The sequence below is a fragment of the Haliotis asinina genome, chromosome 8, assembly GCF_037392515.1.
Source record: "Haliotis asinina isolate JCU_RB_2024 chromosome 8, JCU_Hal_asi_v2, whole genome shotgun sequence".
Classification (NCBI taxonomy): Eukaryota; Metazoa; Mollusca; class Gastropoda; order Lepetellida; family Haliotidae; genus Haliotis; species Haliotis asinina.
The window spans coordinates 66,404,298-66,422,133 of record NC_090287.1 but is presented as its reverse complement, the minus strand read 5'-3'; the positions used below and the strand labels follow the sequence as shown (position 1 = coordinate 66,422,133).

Sequence of the window (17,836 nt, the reverse complement as noted above, 5' to 3'; positions counted from 1 at the left end):
TATTATCTGCCCTTGACCACCCCGTTATGTTTATTCTGAACCGAACAGCTAAAAATGTTTACTGTTCTTTTCACAGTGGCAGACTTTGTCCTGAGAAACTCTTCACCACCACTAGAAGGGTTTGTTCTGGTGAGATACGGTTTCACATGGCTTTATTCACCCTTTATTGAGATACCTTTCCTGTGAAACAAACAGCGGCCTTTGGAGTTTGGTTGCTCAGCAATGTACTGTCGTACTGACTATATATATATATATATTTGTATACACATAGTAACTGTAGTTCAATGAGAGCCCGAGGTGGTGACGGCGGTATCTGCGTGACTGACGGAACGCTCCCAACATGAGAACCTTTCACAGAGAATGTATACATATTGCATGCTATCCACGTTAACATTTACCCCAGCCTACGGCATCTGTCCATGAGCAGTCACACGAGGACATCGGATGCCGGTCAAACTTTTGAAGCGTTAGTAAAATCCTTATATATGCCACAGTATGCCAGTATACACATACATCTCGCCCACACTGACGGAGCTGGAACCCGTCCCAATCAGAATTGGAGTAACTTCGTAGCAGACTACTTAAGCACAAAGCAGAAATCAACATCACTTTCAGTGATTCCTCCATCCTTCAGAAAATTTCTCCAAGCTGATGGCCGGAACCCAGAATGTAGGAAAGAAAGTCATAGATAAAAGACATGAAAAAAATAGGAAACAATACATAGTGGGTTGCAAAACTGCCAAAAATGTTATTTATGTGTTAGAGAAAGTGCACAGTGTTTAGTTAACAAAATGGTCATTCAAATGTTTCCAAAAAACTACTGGTTGATTGTGTTTCTTTAGCAAATAAGAAGACATGAGATTTGGGTTCCAGAAAGAACAGGCTACAGTGAGAACCATGACTTCTCATTGTGTAGGCAATCAGACCAAGAAGAAGTTGAAGGCGAAATACGTCACATTGCAGTGACAGCTTCAGAACTTGTGCTGGGAGCGACTTAATGAGTGCAAATCAATTCCAGAGTTCCTGTATGGGGTTGGGTGGAACATTCGCCATAATAAAGAATTAATTTCCACAATCTAATTATGATTTATGATCATGATGATATTAACATAACTTACTAAATTTAATAAAATTGGTTATTGTGACATTTTCCTTGCCAGAATTGTGACTTTCTGTGTTGTCATTGTAACTCTCCCTCTAAAGAGCAACTGTCCAAAACAAGTGGTTTGCAAGATTAACTGTGAATGTGGTGACTCCAACATAGATGAAAATTCCAGACACCTGCAGACACCCGCACTAACATGTGTCAAAGTGGACAGCAGTTTAACCATATCAGACCATCAATAAAAATTCAACAGGCATCTCATTCAATTTGAATCTCATTCTCATTTCAAGTTGCCATGATATTGCTGGAACATTGCTAAAAGCAGTGTGAAACCATACACACTGACTCAGCCACTCTTACTCCCCACATGGCATTAAGTCATCTACCACTTGTTATTGGATTACATGCCGCTGGTAATGTTATTCTGATGTTTGTCATCCTATGTATAATAAACATCCCATTACTTGATTTTAGTGACTCCCAGCTTGATAATGGTGTAAGAATCTACACAAGCTTAGCTCTGTGCAATAAACAAGAAGTTGTTATCCATAAAGTTGTTTCATTAATGACCCACCTACTTTTGGAATGCCGACAAACAGTTATTCTGTAGGACTGGTCCTTGGCAGAGGGTTTAGGGATATACAGATCCATAGGTGTATGTGGGTGTGAGTGCAGGAGTGTTTACTGCATAACATTTCTTCTAAATAATGTCCAGTATTATGATATGTGTCGAGACAAGCCACTTGTCACACTATCCTAAGTGTCAATGGTTTAGCAGTGTTCATAAAGTTATAAAGTCAAGGTCTCCACCTATCCTGTGATCAAATATTTGAAGAAAAATATTTCTTTGTCAGGTAGATTTGTATCTTGCATTCATTGTCTCCTGCAGCATCGGACGAGAAGCTGAGCAAATGGTTGTACTGGTCATCGCGATACAAACTGCCATCTCACCGTGAGTCTTCATTTGACTGGTTCTTGTCAGGCAAGACGCTTTACCCTGCACTGCAGCCTCACATCACAAGGCTCTCTTGTACTCACACCAATCTGAAGGTCATGGATGCCGGATGTGGGAATTCTGACGTGCCTAGTTTTCTGTACACTCACTGTACAGAGGTACCTATTGAACTCCACCTCGTAGATTATGTAAGTGAAGTGTTACACATTCAGAGGAGTTGGCTGAAGGAAAGCCTGCAAGGTCATCCTGCAACAAGTGTACAATATGTGCAGTGTGACCTGACCAGGCTGCCCTACAGGCCAGGCACCTTCCATCTGGTGCTTGACAAGGGCACTACAGATGCTCTACTGAAGGACCCAGTGGAGGGAGTACAAAGGAGTCACAAGCTGGTTTCTAGCATGGTCGATCTGCTACAGACTGGAGGGGTGTTTGCCCAGGTAACAGATGAAGACCCAGACTCTCGACTTGGTCTCCTGGAGGAGGCAGTCAAAGGGACAGGCACAATGTTCACTTTTTCCGAACTTACAACAGGACGCCCCCAGTATTTCATGTTCCAGTACATTAAACAGTCATTAGTACAATAAACTAACATTTTCTGTTATATTTGAATTACGAAACATTACTTTCAACTGTGTCTTGTCTTGTGTACTTGGTAGAGGTAATGGCCACAGTGTTTTGACAATATTATTTGGTAGATGTAATTGCACATAGCTATTACTAACAAAGTATGGACAAGAGTTACATCAGCTTCACATCAGGGAAATTCATGGTCCCTAACTTAGGATTGGAGAGCAAAATGGATCAGTTTGAAAGAATGTTGTTCCCTGATTCACTTCTGGAAATCCTAGTTTGAACTGATCTTCACCAACCCATGTTTGTTGTAAGAGGCGACTAATGGGATCGGGTGGTCAGACTTGCTGACTTGGTTGACACATGTCATCGGTTCCTAATTTCACAGATCGATGCTCATGCTGCTGGTCACTGGATTGTCTTGTTCAGATTCGATTATTTACAGACCGCCGCCACATGGCTGGAATATATCTGGGTGCGATGTAAAACTAACCCCAGTCACTCATGTAAGAGCCGACTCACGGTGTCAAAATGAACAGACTCGCGGACTTTGTTGACACATCATAACCCATTTGCGTAGATTGGTACTCATGCTGGTATCACATGATTTTCCGGTCCTGACTCGATTATTTACAGATCTGCCACATAGCTGGAATATTGCTGAGTGCTGGGTTAAAGAACAAACACATCATACTGGCTTGTGTTTTGTTATTAACACTGCACTTATGACTACTGATCACACAAACTGCACATTGACAATCCTAGTGGTTCACACAGCTGTTCTTGCATATTATCACAACGGTATCCATGGCAGCAGCTGCATCTCCAGGTTTGGGTACTGACGTGCCAGTATTTGGTGTATCCGTACCCACTGCACTGTCTTGTTCAGAGCTGAGCGGTAAGCATGTTATTCACAAGTTCACTGGTCACTGTCTGCAATGGAAATGAAGTAACATTTTTGTTCAGTGGTATGAATCGATTATGACTACTTAGGGAGTCAAAACTGTTAGATTTCTCAATGTCCCATGTCAGGTGGTTGTTTAATGTTTTTGTTTTTCAACGTTTTTATATATCTTGGTTTGGTTTATGGGGTTTTTTTTGTGATCCCTGTATGTTTAGCTGTCCCTCGTCATTAAACTATGTCTTCCTTTCACCCTTTTCAGTGCAGCATGAGGAATCTGTGAGCGCTCACCAGTGATTCTCATTAGTGTCAGCTGGGAGCAGTTGTTTGGTGTCCGCTTTCCAGCTTGCCATTGGTGTCGTGATGCCCCGGTTCCCATACCCTGATGCGACCCGTACGTCCCGGAGTTTCCTGTACTTGTTCTCTCTGTCGATCAGTTCCCTACACAGTGAAATAGTAGGGAGGTCTGTCTAAATATCACTGTTCTATCGTCATGTCCTTATGCCTTGTTTAGTATCTTGTCTTTGAACATGTTGTGCAAGTTTAGGAAGACTTCGAAGGTCAAGATGTGGCAATTAGTGGTTTACCAATTGTTCATGAACCAACGCTTAATATTTACTCCTCGTCAGTGTCGTACAGCGATTATGCTTATGGCAGAAATTATGGAAAATACTTGGTCACTTGCATGTATGTAGAGATCAGACAGAAGTACAAATGTGCCCTATTTTTCAACTTACACGAAGTCTATGTCTCCGCTACAGTCCTTGTCGAGCATATCCACAAGCTGGCGTGCCTGCTTTTTCCCGATGTCAACCCCAGCCTTCTGAGAGGAAAGCAGTTGAAGCATCACAAGCACTCACTCAATTGTACATGCTAACATACAGGTATTAGTCTGACAGACAATAAGCGCAAATCTGCTAAAATTCTGTTCACGAATGAATATGGCACGCATGACAAGCGAACATTTAAGCCATAAAGCTACACAAATGGCAAAACACTATCTTGAAAATAGTTGGATAACACACGTGTAAAGCTTGTATCACCTACATATATGTTACCTGTGTTTTGCGGACAGGTCTGGGATTACACAGTTTACATGTGTTTGTGTACATTGTTTACTACCGTACCTCGATTGCTCTGATAAAGTCCTGGCGAGAAACGACACCTTTGTTGTCCGAGTCATGGGCAGTGAACAGGTCCACCAGTCTCATGTCCTGGGAATCCACATGCTCCATTAGTACCACAAACGGGTCACGCACCTTCACCCTTGGCAACTGTAGCTCTCTCAATACAGCGTCCTTGCTACTAAGGACGCCCCTGTGGACGACACGGAACGTCGGTCGGAAACACCTCACGCTTTCAAATAGCCCCGAGAACTCCCCAGACACAACCACATCCTGCAGAAAGAAACGGATAAACTCAAACAATTAGAACACCTTTTCTGAAACAAAACAAACCTGTCCATTGGTTTGTTTCATTCATACACACAGTACATGACAATTCAGTTCATTCGCAAGCCTACAGTCAGTACCGTGACAATCAGTTTACTTACATGGCTACAATGAGGGTTCGGCTCCCCATATGGTTACTGTGGGACAGCCAACATGAGTATAAGCCATCAGTTTATCATAAAGTTATCTTCCACGACGTCCAGAGTTCTCACCGATATCTCCACTGTGTTAATCCCCATAGATGGGTGGTCTCTAAGAAATTCCACGAGGTAAAGCGCACCCTGCTGGGTGATCGGATTGCCGCTCAGCTGAAACACCACAGAAAAGTGTGTAACTATTTCCTACACCTTATCTCGGTCCGTGTAATCTCCAAGTGCATTATATCTACTTTACCCAAGGAGATCAGATTGAAAAATCCATGTCGTCTTTCTCAAGACTAAGCTTTAGGAATTCGTCTTAAGGTAATACTCTGCGAACAATTTTGTTCCGACTCTGGTGCTGCAGTCACCTTCAGGATGCCCAGAGTAGTGTTTGCCTTCATCTGCCCGAGGAGTTCCCCCAGTGCTTGCTGCCCAATACGACATGAGTTGAGGGCCAGTTCCTCCATAGTCACGTTATCCCTGAGGGCCCTACCCACAGACCTTGCCCCCTCCGTCCCCAACCCGCTCCAGGACATGTCCAGGGTCCTCAGGGAGCAGTTTACCTGAAAAACACATGGTTCAGATATCTCACTCTGTGTTTCGTGCGTACTGGACAGAGCACTTACTGACAGCAGCCTCTTCGTGCTATGCATCATATACCGCAGTCACAGATTCCCGTTTCCTGCCCACCATGTCCAAAACACAATGGTAACAACATGACATGGTTGCTGTTACTGATGCAAGACAATGTTCCTCAAGTGATGTTTTGACTAAATTGGTAGAGCATCTTGATGCAGGTGCTCCCAATACAATGCTGTGATGAAAGTTCTTGGATGTTTCATTGCTACCTTGATGCCAGCAGCCATTCCAGCCACACCTGCTGATCTCAGGTGGTTCCAACTCAGGTCCAGCGTCTCTAACGTCGAGTTTAGTCCTATTGGCAAAACATACACATTTAGTCGGTTTCACAACAAAACCCAACACTGTTTCTGATGCATCAGGGGAGTCATGTCAGCCTGATGAGGCAAGAAAATTCAACTACCTACGTAACTACACCCTTAACTATGCAACTACCTATCTCCCTACCTAACTACCTATCTCCCTACCTAACTACCTATCTCCCTACCTAACTACCTATTCATACAATTACCTATCTACCAAATTCAAGATTGTAATGAAACTAGTCTGAGCTAGCGAAGTACATCAGATTAACTGAGCACCTTACAGACATACAAGCAATAACACCCACTCCATGTTTATGAACAATGTCTTCGTAAGGCGGAGTCGATCGTAAGTACTTAGTTTATAAATCACTGTCAAATCGCTGTCCCCTTCTATGACAAACGCCCACAAGGTCAATTGTTCACATATTAACAGTAACATGATACAAGAAATAATTTGATGCGATAACTGTGGTAAACATGGAGATATTTGGCAATTCTGTGAAACATACCTAGAGATTTGCCCAGTCTGCAGCCTCCATCTCGGATCTCGTTGTGACTGAGATCAAGGCTTCTTAAAGTCGTATTTTTCTAAAATGAAAAGGCCCACGTGAACAATATGTTCAACATATACATGGGTATTTCTCTGAAATTAGACCCGTGAAGTTCCCGGGTTAGATTAGGCCTTCGGCAACCCATGCTTGCCATAAAAGGCGACTGTGCTTGTCGTAAGAGGAGACTAACGGGATCGGATGGTCAGGCTCGCTGGTTGACACATGTCATCGGTTCCCAATTGCGCAGATTGATGCTCATGTTGTTGATCACTGGATTGTCTGGTCCCGACTCGATTTTTTGCATACCGCCGCCATATAGCTGTAATTTTGCTGAGTACGGCGTAAAACTAAACTCACTCACTCTTTGAAATTATCTGTTATACGAACCCTGCCACAAATATACATAACACAGTCCCTGCAAGTTTAGGATATGTCGCGAACGGAAAAATCTCCGAGCTCCCTTTTAGTATTTTGTGTCAATATGATTTAGGGACAGGATGTTTTTCTAAAAAATCTATGTTTTTCAGAGACTAAATATGTTTCTTTTGAAATATACCATGGCATTTGACCGACGTACTTACAGTGAGTGCCTCGGCAAATTGCGCTGCATCTTCCTCCTTGAATCTATTTCCTGGAAACCAGACACAGGTTATTGAACACCACGTTTTAACCAACACACGTACAGAGCAGAGCGTTTTAACAACACACGTACAGTGCAGAGCCTTTTAACCAACACACGTACAGAGCAGAGCGTTTAACCAACACACGTACAGAGCAGAGCGATTAACCAACACACGTACAGAGCAGAGCCTTTTAACTAACACACGTACAGAGCAGAGCGATTTAACCAACACACGTACAGAGCAGAGCGATTTAACCAACACACGTACAGAGCAGAGCGATTTAACCAACACACGTACAGAGCAGAGCGATTTAACCAACACACGTACAGAGCAGAGCGATTTAACCAACACACGTACAGAGCAGAGCGATTTAACCAACACACGTACAGAGCAGAGCGATTTAACCAACACACGTACAGAGCAGAGCGATTTAACCAACACACGTACAGAGCAGAGCGATTTAACCAACACACGTACAGAGCAGAGCGATTTAACCAACACACGTACAGAGCAGAGCGATTTAACCAGCACACGTACAGAGCAGAGCGATTTAACCAACACACGTACAGAGCAGAGCGTTTAACCAGCACACGTACAGAGCAGAGCGATTTAACCAACACACGTACAGAGCAGAGCGATTTAACCAACACACGTACAGTGCAGAGCGATTTAACCAACACACGTACAGAGCAGAGCGTTTAACCAACACACGTACAGAGCAGAGCGATTTAACCAACACACGTACAGAGCAGAGCGATTTAACCAACACACGTACAGAGCAGAGCGATTTAACCAACACACGTACAGAGCAGAGCGATTTAACCAACACACGTACAGAGCAGAGCGTTTAACCAACACACGTACAGAGCAGAGCGTTTAACCAACACACGTACAGAGCAGAGCGATTTAACCAACACACGTACAGTGCAGAGCGATTTAACCAACACACGTACAGAGCAGAGCGTTTAACCAACACACGTACAGAGCAGAGCGTTTAACCAACACACGTACAGAGCAGAGCGTTTAACCAACACACGTACAGAGCAGAGCGTTTAACCAACACACGTACAGAGCAGAGCGATTTAACAACACACGTACAGAGCAGAGCGATTTAACCAACACACGTACAGAGCAGAGCGTTTAACCAACACACGTACAGAGCAGAGCGTTTAACCAACACACGTACAGAGCAGAGCGTTTAACCAACACACGTACAGAGCAGAGCGTTTAACCAACACACGTACAGAGCAGAGCGATTTAACAACACACGTACAGAGCAGAGCGATTTAACCAACACACGTACAGAGCAGAGCGATTTAACCAACACACGTACAGAGCAGAGCGATTTAACCAACACACGTACAGAGCAGAGCGATTTAACCAACACACGTACAGAGCAGAGCGATTTAACCAACACACGTACAGAGCAGAGCGTTTAACCAACACACGTACAGAGCAGAGCGATTTAACCAACACACGTACAGAGCAGAGCGATTTAACCAACACACGTACAGAGCAGAGCGATTTAACCAACACACGTACAGAGCAGAGCGTTTAACCAACACACGTACAGAGCAGAGCGATTTAACCAACACACGTACAGAGCAGAGCGATTTAACCAACACACGTACAGAGCAGAGCGATTTAACCAACACACGTACAGAGCAGAGCGATTTAACCAACACACGTACAGAGCAGAGCGTTTAACCAACACACGTACAGAGCAGAGCGTTTAACCAACACACGTACAGAGCAGAGCGATTTAACCAACACACGTACAGTGCAGAGCGATTTAACCAACACACGTACAGAGCAGAGCGTTTAACCAACACACGTACAGAGCAGAGCGTTTAACCAACACACGTACAGAGCAGAGCGTTTAACCAACACACGTACAGAGCAGAGCGTTTAACCAACACACGTACAGAGCAGAGCGATTTAACAACACACGTACAGAGCAGAGCGATTTAACCAACACACGTACAGAGCAGAGCGTTTAACCAACACACGTACAGAGCAGAGCGTTTAACCAACACACGTACAGAGCAGAGCGTTTAACCAACACACGTACAGAGCAGAGCGTTTAACCAACACACGTACAGAGCAGAGCGATTTAACAACACACGTACAGAGCAGAGCGATTTAACCAACACACGTACAGAGCAGAGCGATTTAACCAACACACGTACAGAGCAGAGCGATTTAACCAACACACGTACAGAGCAGAGCGATTTAACCAACACACGTACAGAGCAGAGCGATTTAACCAACACACGTACAGAGCAGAGCGTTTAACCAACACACGTACAGAGCAGAGCGATTTAACCAACACACGTACAGAGCAGAGCGATTTAACCAACACACGTACAGAGCAGAGCGATTTAACCAACACACGTACAGAGCAGAGCGATTTAACCAACACACGTACAGAGCAGAGCGATTTAACCAACACACGTACAGAGCAGAGCGATTTAACCAACCCACGCATGTCACACACACGCAGCAAACTAAACATCGGTAGTAAATTCAGTAGGATATAGAGAAAATGATGTCTAACATAAAGAAAACATTAAAAGAATGTAGCATGCACAGAATACCACACGTGGCCAACATGAAAGGAATACTATGTGTGAGTGTATCATGCTAATTTAGATTACTAAACGTGAGATTTACAGTAAGTACAATAGATACAAAAATACTCGGAATACTACATAATTCTGTCAGGCTATGGGTACACATGCATCAATACTCGGAATACGACAGAATACTGTCATACTACACAATACTGTCATGCCAGGGCTAGACATACAGTAATGCAAGGAATACGACAGAATACTGTCATGCCAGGGCTACACATACAGTAATACTCGGAACAAGACGGAATACTGTCATGCCAGGGCTACACATACAGTAATACTCGGAACAAGACAGAATACTGTCATACCAGGGGGTATACACTGTACGTGAACTCATCGCTAAAATTTCCAGGGTGTGAAGGCTATCCGGTGCTAGAATTTGTACTTTCTGAGAAAGTGTAATGTTAGACATCTGGTCGATCTTCTAAATCCCTTTGAGAATTCACTCTTGTTGAAATTGTTCTGCACATGAACAGGTCTCCGCTAGTAACTCACCAGCAGCCTTGAGGACTTGCAGTGAATCGTTGTCCAGCAAGAGACTGGACAACATAACGGCACCACGGGTTTGCAGATTGTTGTTGGACACGTCCTGTACAGAGACAAAAAAAACCCACAAAAACATCGATGCACTTCCATAGGTAATTACTTTCGCCAAATGTGATGATTTAAAACAGAAACCAGGGTTGAATCCGACATGATAACAGGAAAAGCAGTAGAAATAGCACTAACAACATCAAGAACGGTAACAACAGAAACAACAACAACTGCATCAGTAAACATCACACTTGAGTGTCCGACAGACTGACAACGGGCAAGAGCGGGAAGTGACGTTTTCGTTTCATGGGCGTGCGACTGCAGAAGGTTTACTCCCATAACGCAGACCTCCAAAAATGCAGAAATAGCACACTAGTTAATTGAGCCATTATGGTCAACTCTAACTAAAGAATGGCCTGATCCACACTTATGGAGAACAACAGGGACTAAGTGGATATCCTTGTCTAACACAAGTGGAACAATCAAAATAATCAAACAGGTGTCTCCCTTCGTCGACAACTACAGCAGATTTCATGCTGAAGAACACGGAATGTTTTTCCATGGATACCATTGTTTAAAAGAGGATAAAGTAATTTATTTCAATTAACTATGTTGAACGCCTACTTGAAATCCACGATAGCAAAGGAGAACCTACCTTTTCTTTGCGCTTTTATGCTTTTGAACAATAAACTGAAGAATGAATATGTTGTCAACTGTTGAATGATGGTTTCTAACCAGCTCGTGTATATCTGACTCACCGGCACATGTAGAATTGACCCACCAGCAGCACATGTATAACTGTCTAACCAGCTCGTGTATATCTGACTCACCAGCACATGTAGAATTGACCCACCAGCAGCACATGTATAACTGTCTAACCACCTCGTGTATATCTGACTCACCAGCACATGTAGAATTGACCCACCAGCAGCACATGTATATCTGTCTAACGACCTCGTGTATATCTGACTCACCAGCACATGTAGAATTGACCCACCAGCAGCACATGTATAACTGTCTAACCAGCTCGTGTATATCTGTCTCACCAGCACATGTAGAATTGACCCACCAGCAGCACATGTATAACTGTCTAACCACCTCGTGTATAACTGACTCACCAACACGTTTATTATGGAGTTGTGGTGCAGCAAGTCGACTATACAACGTAGACCGGCGTCCCCGATGACGTTGTTGGCCAAGTGCAGTTCTGTCACCGTCAACTCTTCCTGTAACATGTCCACAGTGGAACAATTCATCTCAATCATTAGTAATCGCTTAGTTCTCGTAAAGTGCCCAACCCATAGTGTCGCTATGAGCGAAGATTGAAAAACAAAGATAGCATACTACATTGAAAACACGCGCACGCACAAACATCCAGAGAGTACTTTGTTTGTGGATTACCGGGTTCAAGGTACAAACAATGATCAGCTGACGTCTTACCACAAGTGAAATACACACTGCCTGGACTGGCCGAACTGTCAGGCCCTGGTGGTTCAGCCTGACGACCTTGCTGCGCAAGCATCTCAGGTAGGTTGAGGAAGGCACGACATTCAGTCTCCGACAGGCAGCCAGGTAGACATGGCGTCTCTCGTCTTCCAGGGGCGTCTTACATGGTGAAGCTGATGGCATGAATACAGTTATGAAACATGACTTTGTGTCCTCTTTCTGCAATTATGGTCAATGTGTTCATGTCATCAAACATTGTCTTATCGCGATGGTTGTGTTGAGAGAGAAACTAAACAATGGTTGAGTCTACAATGCCCGTAGGTCTATGGATTTTTTTCAGTATCGTAACAATATTAATTTTACTTGAATTTTCGATTTCTAAATCCTCGAAGTCGTACACCCACAAACAAGAAATGGTTATATTTTATATTATATGGACATATACGTCTCATCAGGTGACGCGTTTAGTTGTCCCGTGAACAAGGTGGTCGCTTTGTCACAGTACATGCAGTAATAGGAAGCAGGCATCGCCTTTGGGTCTGGCGGGTTATGAGAAGGAAGATAAATGATCTCTAACAAACTTAAGCTTACGTTTATCGTCTGGGTCAGAGTCACCGTACTCGTCGTCCAGACAGGCCGTTGTCAAGCTGTCTCTGCTGGTGATGGACCTGACGTTGGCGGGGTGCTCACAGCTCGCTTTACTCAATGGACGGCAAGACCACTTCTCCAACTGCCGACTAGCGTTAACATTTACAGAAATATTGCTGCATGACCTATCAACTGACGTCACGCCCGACTTTGCCCGGCCTTGCCTGCTGATGGTCTTTGATCTGTCTATAGTTAATCGACGGAAGTTTTGACGCCCACCAGGTGGCGCACTGTAGGATTGTTGGCGGTACAAGTGTATATTCCCGCCAGATTCTTCAGTAGTTTGTCGGTAGTCTTGCAGTTGGTCTTGACGAGCTAAAATACTCTTCCTGGAAAAATTAGCATTAAACCTAAAACTAGTTGCAGAACACGGGGAGATGGTAGGTATACGGACATTACACTGGCAGAACTCTCTCTCTCAGCCTCCCCCCACCCTCCAAAATCTTCCCCTTGTAAACCACTGACACTCGATGACATTATAAGTTAAACAGCGACACTCCCCTTGATCAAACACTTGACAATGTATTGCTGGACTGCGTGGACAAACCACTGAGACACCATGGTAGCTGCACGCTGCAATGAAGTCATGTTTACACACATTCAGTGATGCCATAAACTACTCGCGCCTGACTGACAACATAGTAAACACACGGTGTGCTGACTGAACCACCATTCAACATACCTCAGAGACGTCTACCGACTTTCCTAATTATCTCTGCAAATGTAAAGCGCTTGACCCCAGCACACCCAAGAGGATATACTCACCCTGAAAGGTCCACTATGTTCCTTCCTTCCATCCGAGATGGTGCCCTCTTACCAAAGCCATCTATACAAGATGTTGTGCCCTCTTACCAAAGCCATCTATACAAGATGGTGTGCCCTCCTACCACTGCTATCTATCCAAGATGGTGCCCTCTTACCAAAAGCATCTATACAAGATGGTGTCCCCTCCTACCTCTGCTATCTTTCCGAGATGGTGCCCTCTTACCAAAGCCATCTATACAAGATGGTGTCCCGTCCTACCTCTGCTGTCTATCCAAGATGGCGCCCTCTTACCAAAACCATCTATACAAGATGGTGTCCCCTCCTACCTCTGCTATCTTTCCGAGATGGTGCCCTCTTACCAAAGCCATCTATACACGATGGTGTCCCCTCCTACCTCTGCTATCTATCCAAGATGTTGTGCCCTCTTACCAAAGCCATCTATACAAGATGGTGTCACCTCCTACCTCTGCTATCTATCCAAGATGTTGTGCCCTCCTACCAAAGCCATCTATCCAAGATGTTGTGCCCTCCTACCCTAAAAAAGCCTCCTACTAAATCCATCTATTGAGGATTGTGCCCTCTGCTATCAAAGCCATCAACCAAAGATGGTGTCTCCTCTTACCAAAGCCATCTATCGAGGATTGTGCCCCCTGCTATCAAAGCCATCAACTAAAGATGGTGTCTCCTCCTACCCAAGCCATCTATCCAGGATCGTGCCCTCTGCTATCAAAGCCATCTACCAAAGATGGTGTCCACTCCTACCTAAGTCATCTATCCAGGATTGTGCCCCCTGCTATCAAAGCCATCTACCAAAGATGGTGTTCCCTCCTACCAAAGCCATCTATCCAGGATTGTGCCCTCTGCTATCAAAGCCATCTACCAAAGATGGTGTTCCCTCCTACCAAAGCCATCTATCCAGGATTGTGCCCCTGCTATCAAAGCCATCTACCAAAGACGGTGTCTCCTCCTACCCAAGCCATCTATCGAGAATCGTGCCCCCTGCTATCAAAGCCATCTACCAAAGATGGTGTCCACTCCTACCAAAGCCATCTATCCAGGATCGTGCCCCCTGCTATCAAAGCCATCTACCAAAGATGGTGTCTCCTCTTACCAAAGCCATCTATCCAGGATTGTGCCCCCTGCTATCAATGCCATCTACCAAAGATGGTGTTCCCTCCTACCAAAGCCATCTATCCAGGATTGTGCCCCTGCTATCAAAGCCATCTACCAAAGACGGTGTCTCCTCCTACCCAAGCCATCTATCGAGGATCGTGCCCCCTGCTATCAAAGCCATCTACCAAAGATGGTGTCCACTCCTACCAAAGCCATCTATCCAGGATCGTGCCCCCTGCTATCAAACCCATCTACCAAAGATGGTGTCTCCTCTTACCAAAGCCATCTATACAAGATTGTGCCCCCTGCTATCAATGCCATCTACCAAAGATGGTGTCGACTCCTACCAAAGCCATCTATCCAGGATTGTGCCCCCTGCTATCAATGCCATCTACCAAAGATGGTGTCCACTCCTACCAAAGCCATCTATCCAGGATTGTGCCCCCTGCTATCAAACCCATCTACCAAAGATGGTGTCCACTCCTACCAAAGCCATCTATCCAGGATTGTGCCCCTGCTATCAATGCCATCTACCAAAGATGGTGTCCACTCCTACCAAAGCCATCTATCCAGGATTGTGCCCCTGCTATCAAAGCCATCTACCAAAGATGGTGTCCACTCCTACCAAAGCTATCTATCCAGGATCGTGCCCCCTGCTATCAAACCCATCTACCAAAGATGGTGTCCACTCCTACCAAAGCTATCTATCCAGGATTGTGCCCCCTGCTATCAAACCCATCTACCAAAGATGGTGTCGACTCCTACCAAAGCCATCTATCCAGGATTGTGCCCCCTGCTATCAATGCCATCTACCAAAGATGGTGTCCACTCCTACCAAAGCCATCTATCCAGCATTGTGCCCCCTGCTATCAATGCCATCTACCAAAGATGGTGTCCACTCCTACCAAAGCCATCTATCCAGCATTGTGCCCCCTGCTATCAAACCCATCTACCAAAGATGGTGTCCACTCCTACCAAAGCCATCTATCCAGGATTGTGCCCCCTGCTATCAAACCCATCTACCAAAGATGGTGTCGACTCCTACCAAAGCTATCTATCCGATATGATGTCTGCTCTACTGAAAGCAGTCTATGCAGTATGGAAGATGGCGTAATCTTCACATCTACTTATATACTACCACGCCCTGGTTCCATTCTACATTACCTATGTTGTAGGTAGAGTGAGTGGTTACACTGTGTGGCCATCGTGTAATGGCTGAAGACTGTACAATAATCCGTTAATATCGGTCTGTCTATATATCATGAGTCTTGACCTAATTGGCAGATCTGACTTTGCACGTTCCGTGTGAGTGGACAATAGCCATCTGGATAGAGAGGGATAGTGAGGGACATCTGTGCCCTTTCGGATTCTCCAGTTTGCAGCAGTCGGTAATGTAAAGCATTGTAAAGGGAAGCATATATTTGTAACACTGAAACTATAGACAGTTCATTGGGTACAAAGGTACTAAGTACTTACCGTAATTCTAGATCGCTCAAGTCAAGAGGGGGATCCATTTCTCTCCTGGATTCTCGCGGCGAACAGAGTGAGATCAGGGAACCTTATAAGATGAGGGGATGTCCTGTGAATAGGGATGCTCTGCGACGAGTCGGGATGAAAATTCGGTGAGGGTTTGTTCTCTAATGGAGTCTAATGGAGGAAAGTGTGATCACGACAGACACCCATTGTGATTTTCCTGGAGGGCCGGAAGGAGAACACAAAATATTTCCCTGAAACTAGCGACTTGCAGTCCACCTGTGACAAACGCACTAACCTACCTAACTACTGTTGTCGTCTGTTGCACAAAGTCTGTCGTCACTGACGTCACTCCACTGTGCAGTGCACGAGTCACACTTGTTGCGAACCGGGATCCCGTCCATGGGTTCTCCTGGAGACTCAGAAGAACTTCGGGTTCTCCGGCGACCTCGGCCGCCTCCAGCACAGACACTGTTAAGCACCTGCTCCAAATGAAGTCTCCCCACTTCAAGGAGTGCAAGTAGTATTGTCGATCGATCGGTTGTGGCTAGGAGACGCTTACACTCGGGTAACACGAGCGGGTGGGGGAGGGTGGAGGAGGGGCGTTGAGATCTCTAATGTCTCTCAACTACCACTCTCACACTCTCGCTCTGCTTGCAAGAATTAATTTGTGCAATGTCACACCCCATTAGCAGACGTTGTTGGTCCTCGATTCCCCTAACACGCGGCCCTGAGAAATGGGGATTATAGCGTTGAGCCGATCCAGCGCTACAGGGCGTGATGTTCACAGATTCTACAGGTGATTTGGACACACAGGCATCACTGTTATACAAACACTGGCCAACCTTGGAATAGTGGAAACTAGATCTCCTGTGGAATTGTACATCGCGCCCTTACGTAGTTTTACTATCTATGTCCACACGGTTCTACCATCTGTGTTCATATTGTTCTACTTGCTGTGTCCACGGTGTTCTGCTATCTGTGTCCACATCGTTCTACTTTATATGTTCACACTGTTCTACTTTCTTAGTCAAATATGTTTTACTGTTTGTGTCTAATCCGTTCCATCTTCTGTGTTCACACTGTAGTGCTTGTGTCTAATATATTTTACTGTCTGTGTGGGTATCGAGGTTTTGTCCGCTCACGAAACAAAAGACACAAAAACCTGTTTGTATTTTTGCTTGAAAATACCACGCAAGCATGCACATATTTCTCTTTAAGGGCTCCTGTTTAATTAGTTCTTTATAATGAGGGTTGATAGAATATTTTTGGCCTTACATGTTTTACTCAACAGCTACGTTTGCAGTGGTTTGATCACCAGTTTTCTATGGCAAGTGACGTCCAAAAACGATACTTCTTATAAATCTGCTTGGTCAGCATAAAACATGAACAGGCGTTTGCCAGTGTACTATGTACAAGTGTCAGTGTTAAACCTGCAGCAGAACACCCACAACCATTTGTTAAAGCTGCAAAAGAACATCTATAACGATGTTGAACCTGCAGAAGAACATCCACAACTATATGTTAAACCTGCAGTAGAACATCTACGATTATGTTAAACCTGCAGCAGAACATTTACAACGGGGCGGAAGTGATGTGACGTCACAATCTTTTGACGTCACAGTTAGTGATCTGCGATACGCCACAATGGCGACATCAAACACGAGAGACTCATCAAAGCAGACTAGACGTGAGGGATATGTAAGTACTTATCGTATTACAGAAAGCTAAGCTTGAAAGTTTCCATTTGAATCTCGGTGATATAATATATAGTTACAAGTGATCTTTCCGGTTGTTGGAACCAACCTTTTTGTTTTCTGTCGGACCTCAGACGCGTCTCGGTAATACAGCCAAAGCGTACTTCAACGCCTGATTCGACTGGATATTGACATGATGCTGTTGCATCCAACTACATAGGTTTAGGGGCCTGTCCGGAGCAGGGCATGGCGTGGACGTTGGGCGGAGTTCATGAACACAGATT

The 17,836-nt window shown here is 44.7% G+C and overlaps 2 protein-coding genes across 3 annotated transcripts; one reads left to right on the top strand and one right to left on the bottom strand.

The window, feature by feature from the left end:
• On the top strand, positions 1-2,644 carry LOC137293567 (citrate synthase-lysine N-methyltransferase CSKMT, mitochondrial-like). Its single transcript, XM_067824197.1, has 2 exons — positions 1-129; positions 1,995-2,644. Exons 1-2 carry the CDS (start codon positions 27-29, stop codon positions 2,642-2,644), a joined length of 753 nt encoding a protein of 250 aa, XP_067680298.1. The 5' UTR covers positions 1-26.
• LOC137293566 (leucine-rich repeat-containing protein 74B-like) lies at positions 2,601-16,380 on the bottom strand. Of its 2 annotated transcripts, none has more exons than XM_067824195.1 (14): positions 15,859-16,380; positions 12,448-12,833; positions 11,851-12,029; positions 11,529-11,636; positions 10,372-10,465; positions 7,199-7,248; positions 6,576-6,654; positions 5,971-6,056; positions 5,491-5,685; positions 5,195-5,290; positions 4,659-4,928; positions 4,269-4,354; positions 3,823-3,972; positions 2,601-3,563 (listed from the first exon to the last, which is right to left on the bottom strand). In XM_067824195.1, coding segments are annotated over exons 1-14 (1,818 nt in total). In that variant the 5' UTR covers positions 15,897-16,380; the 3' UTR covers positions 2,601-3,562. The 2 variants fall into 2 exon arrangements, with proteins under 2 accessions (XP_067680296.1, XP_067680297.1); XM_067824196.1 differs by having other exon boundaries at positions 3,322-3,563; positions 4,269-4,351.
• Positions 16,381-17,836: the final 1,456 nt, after the last annotated feature.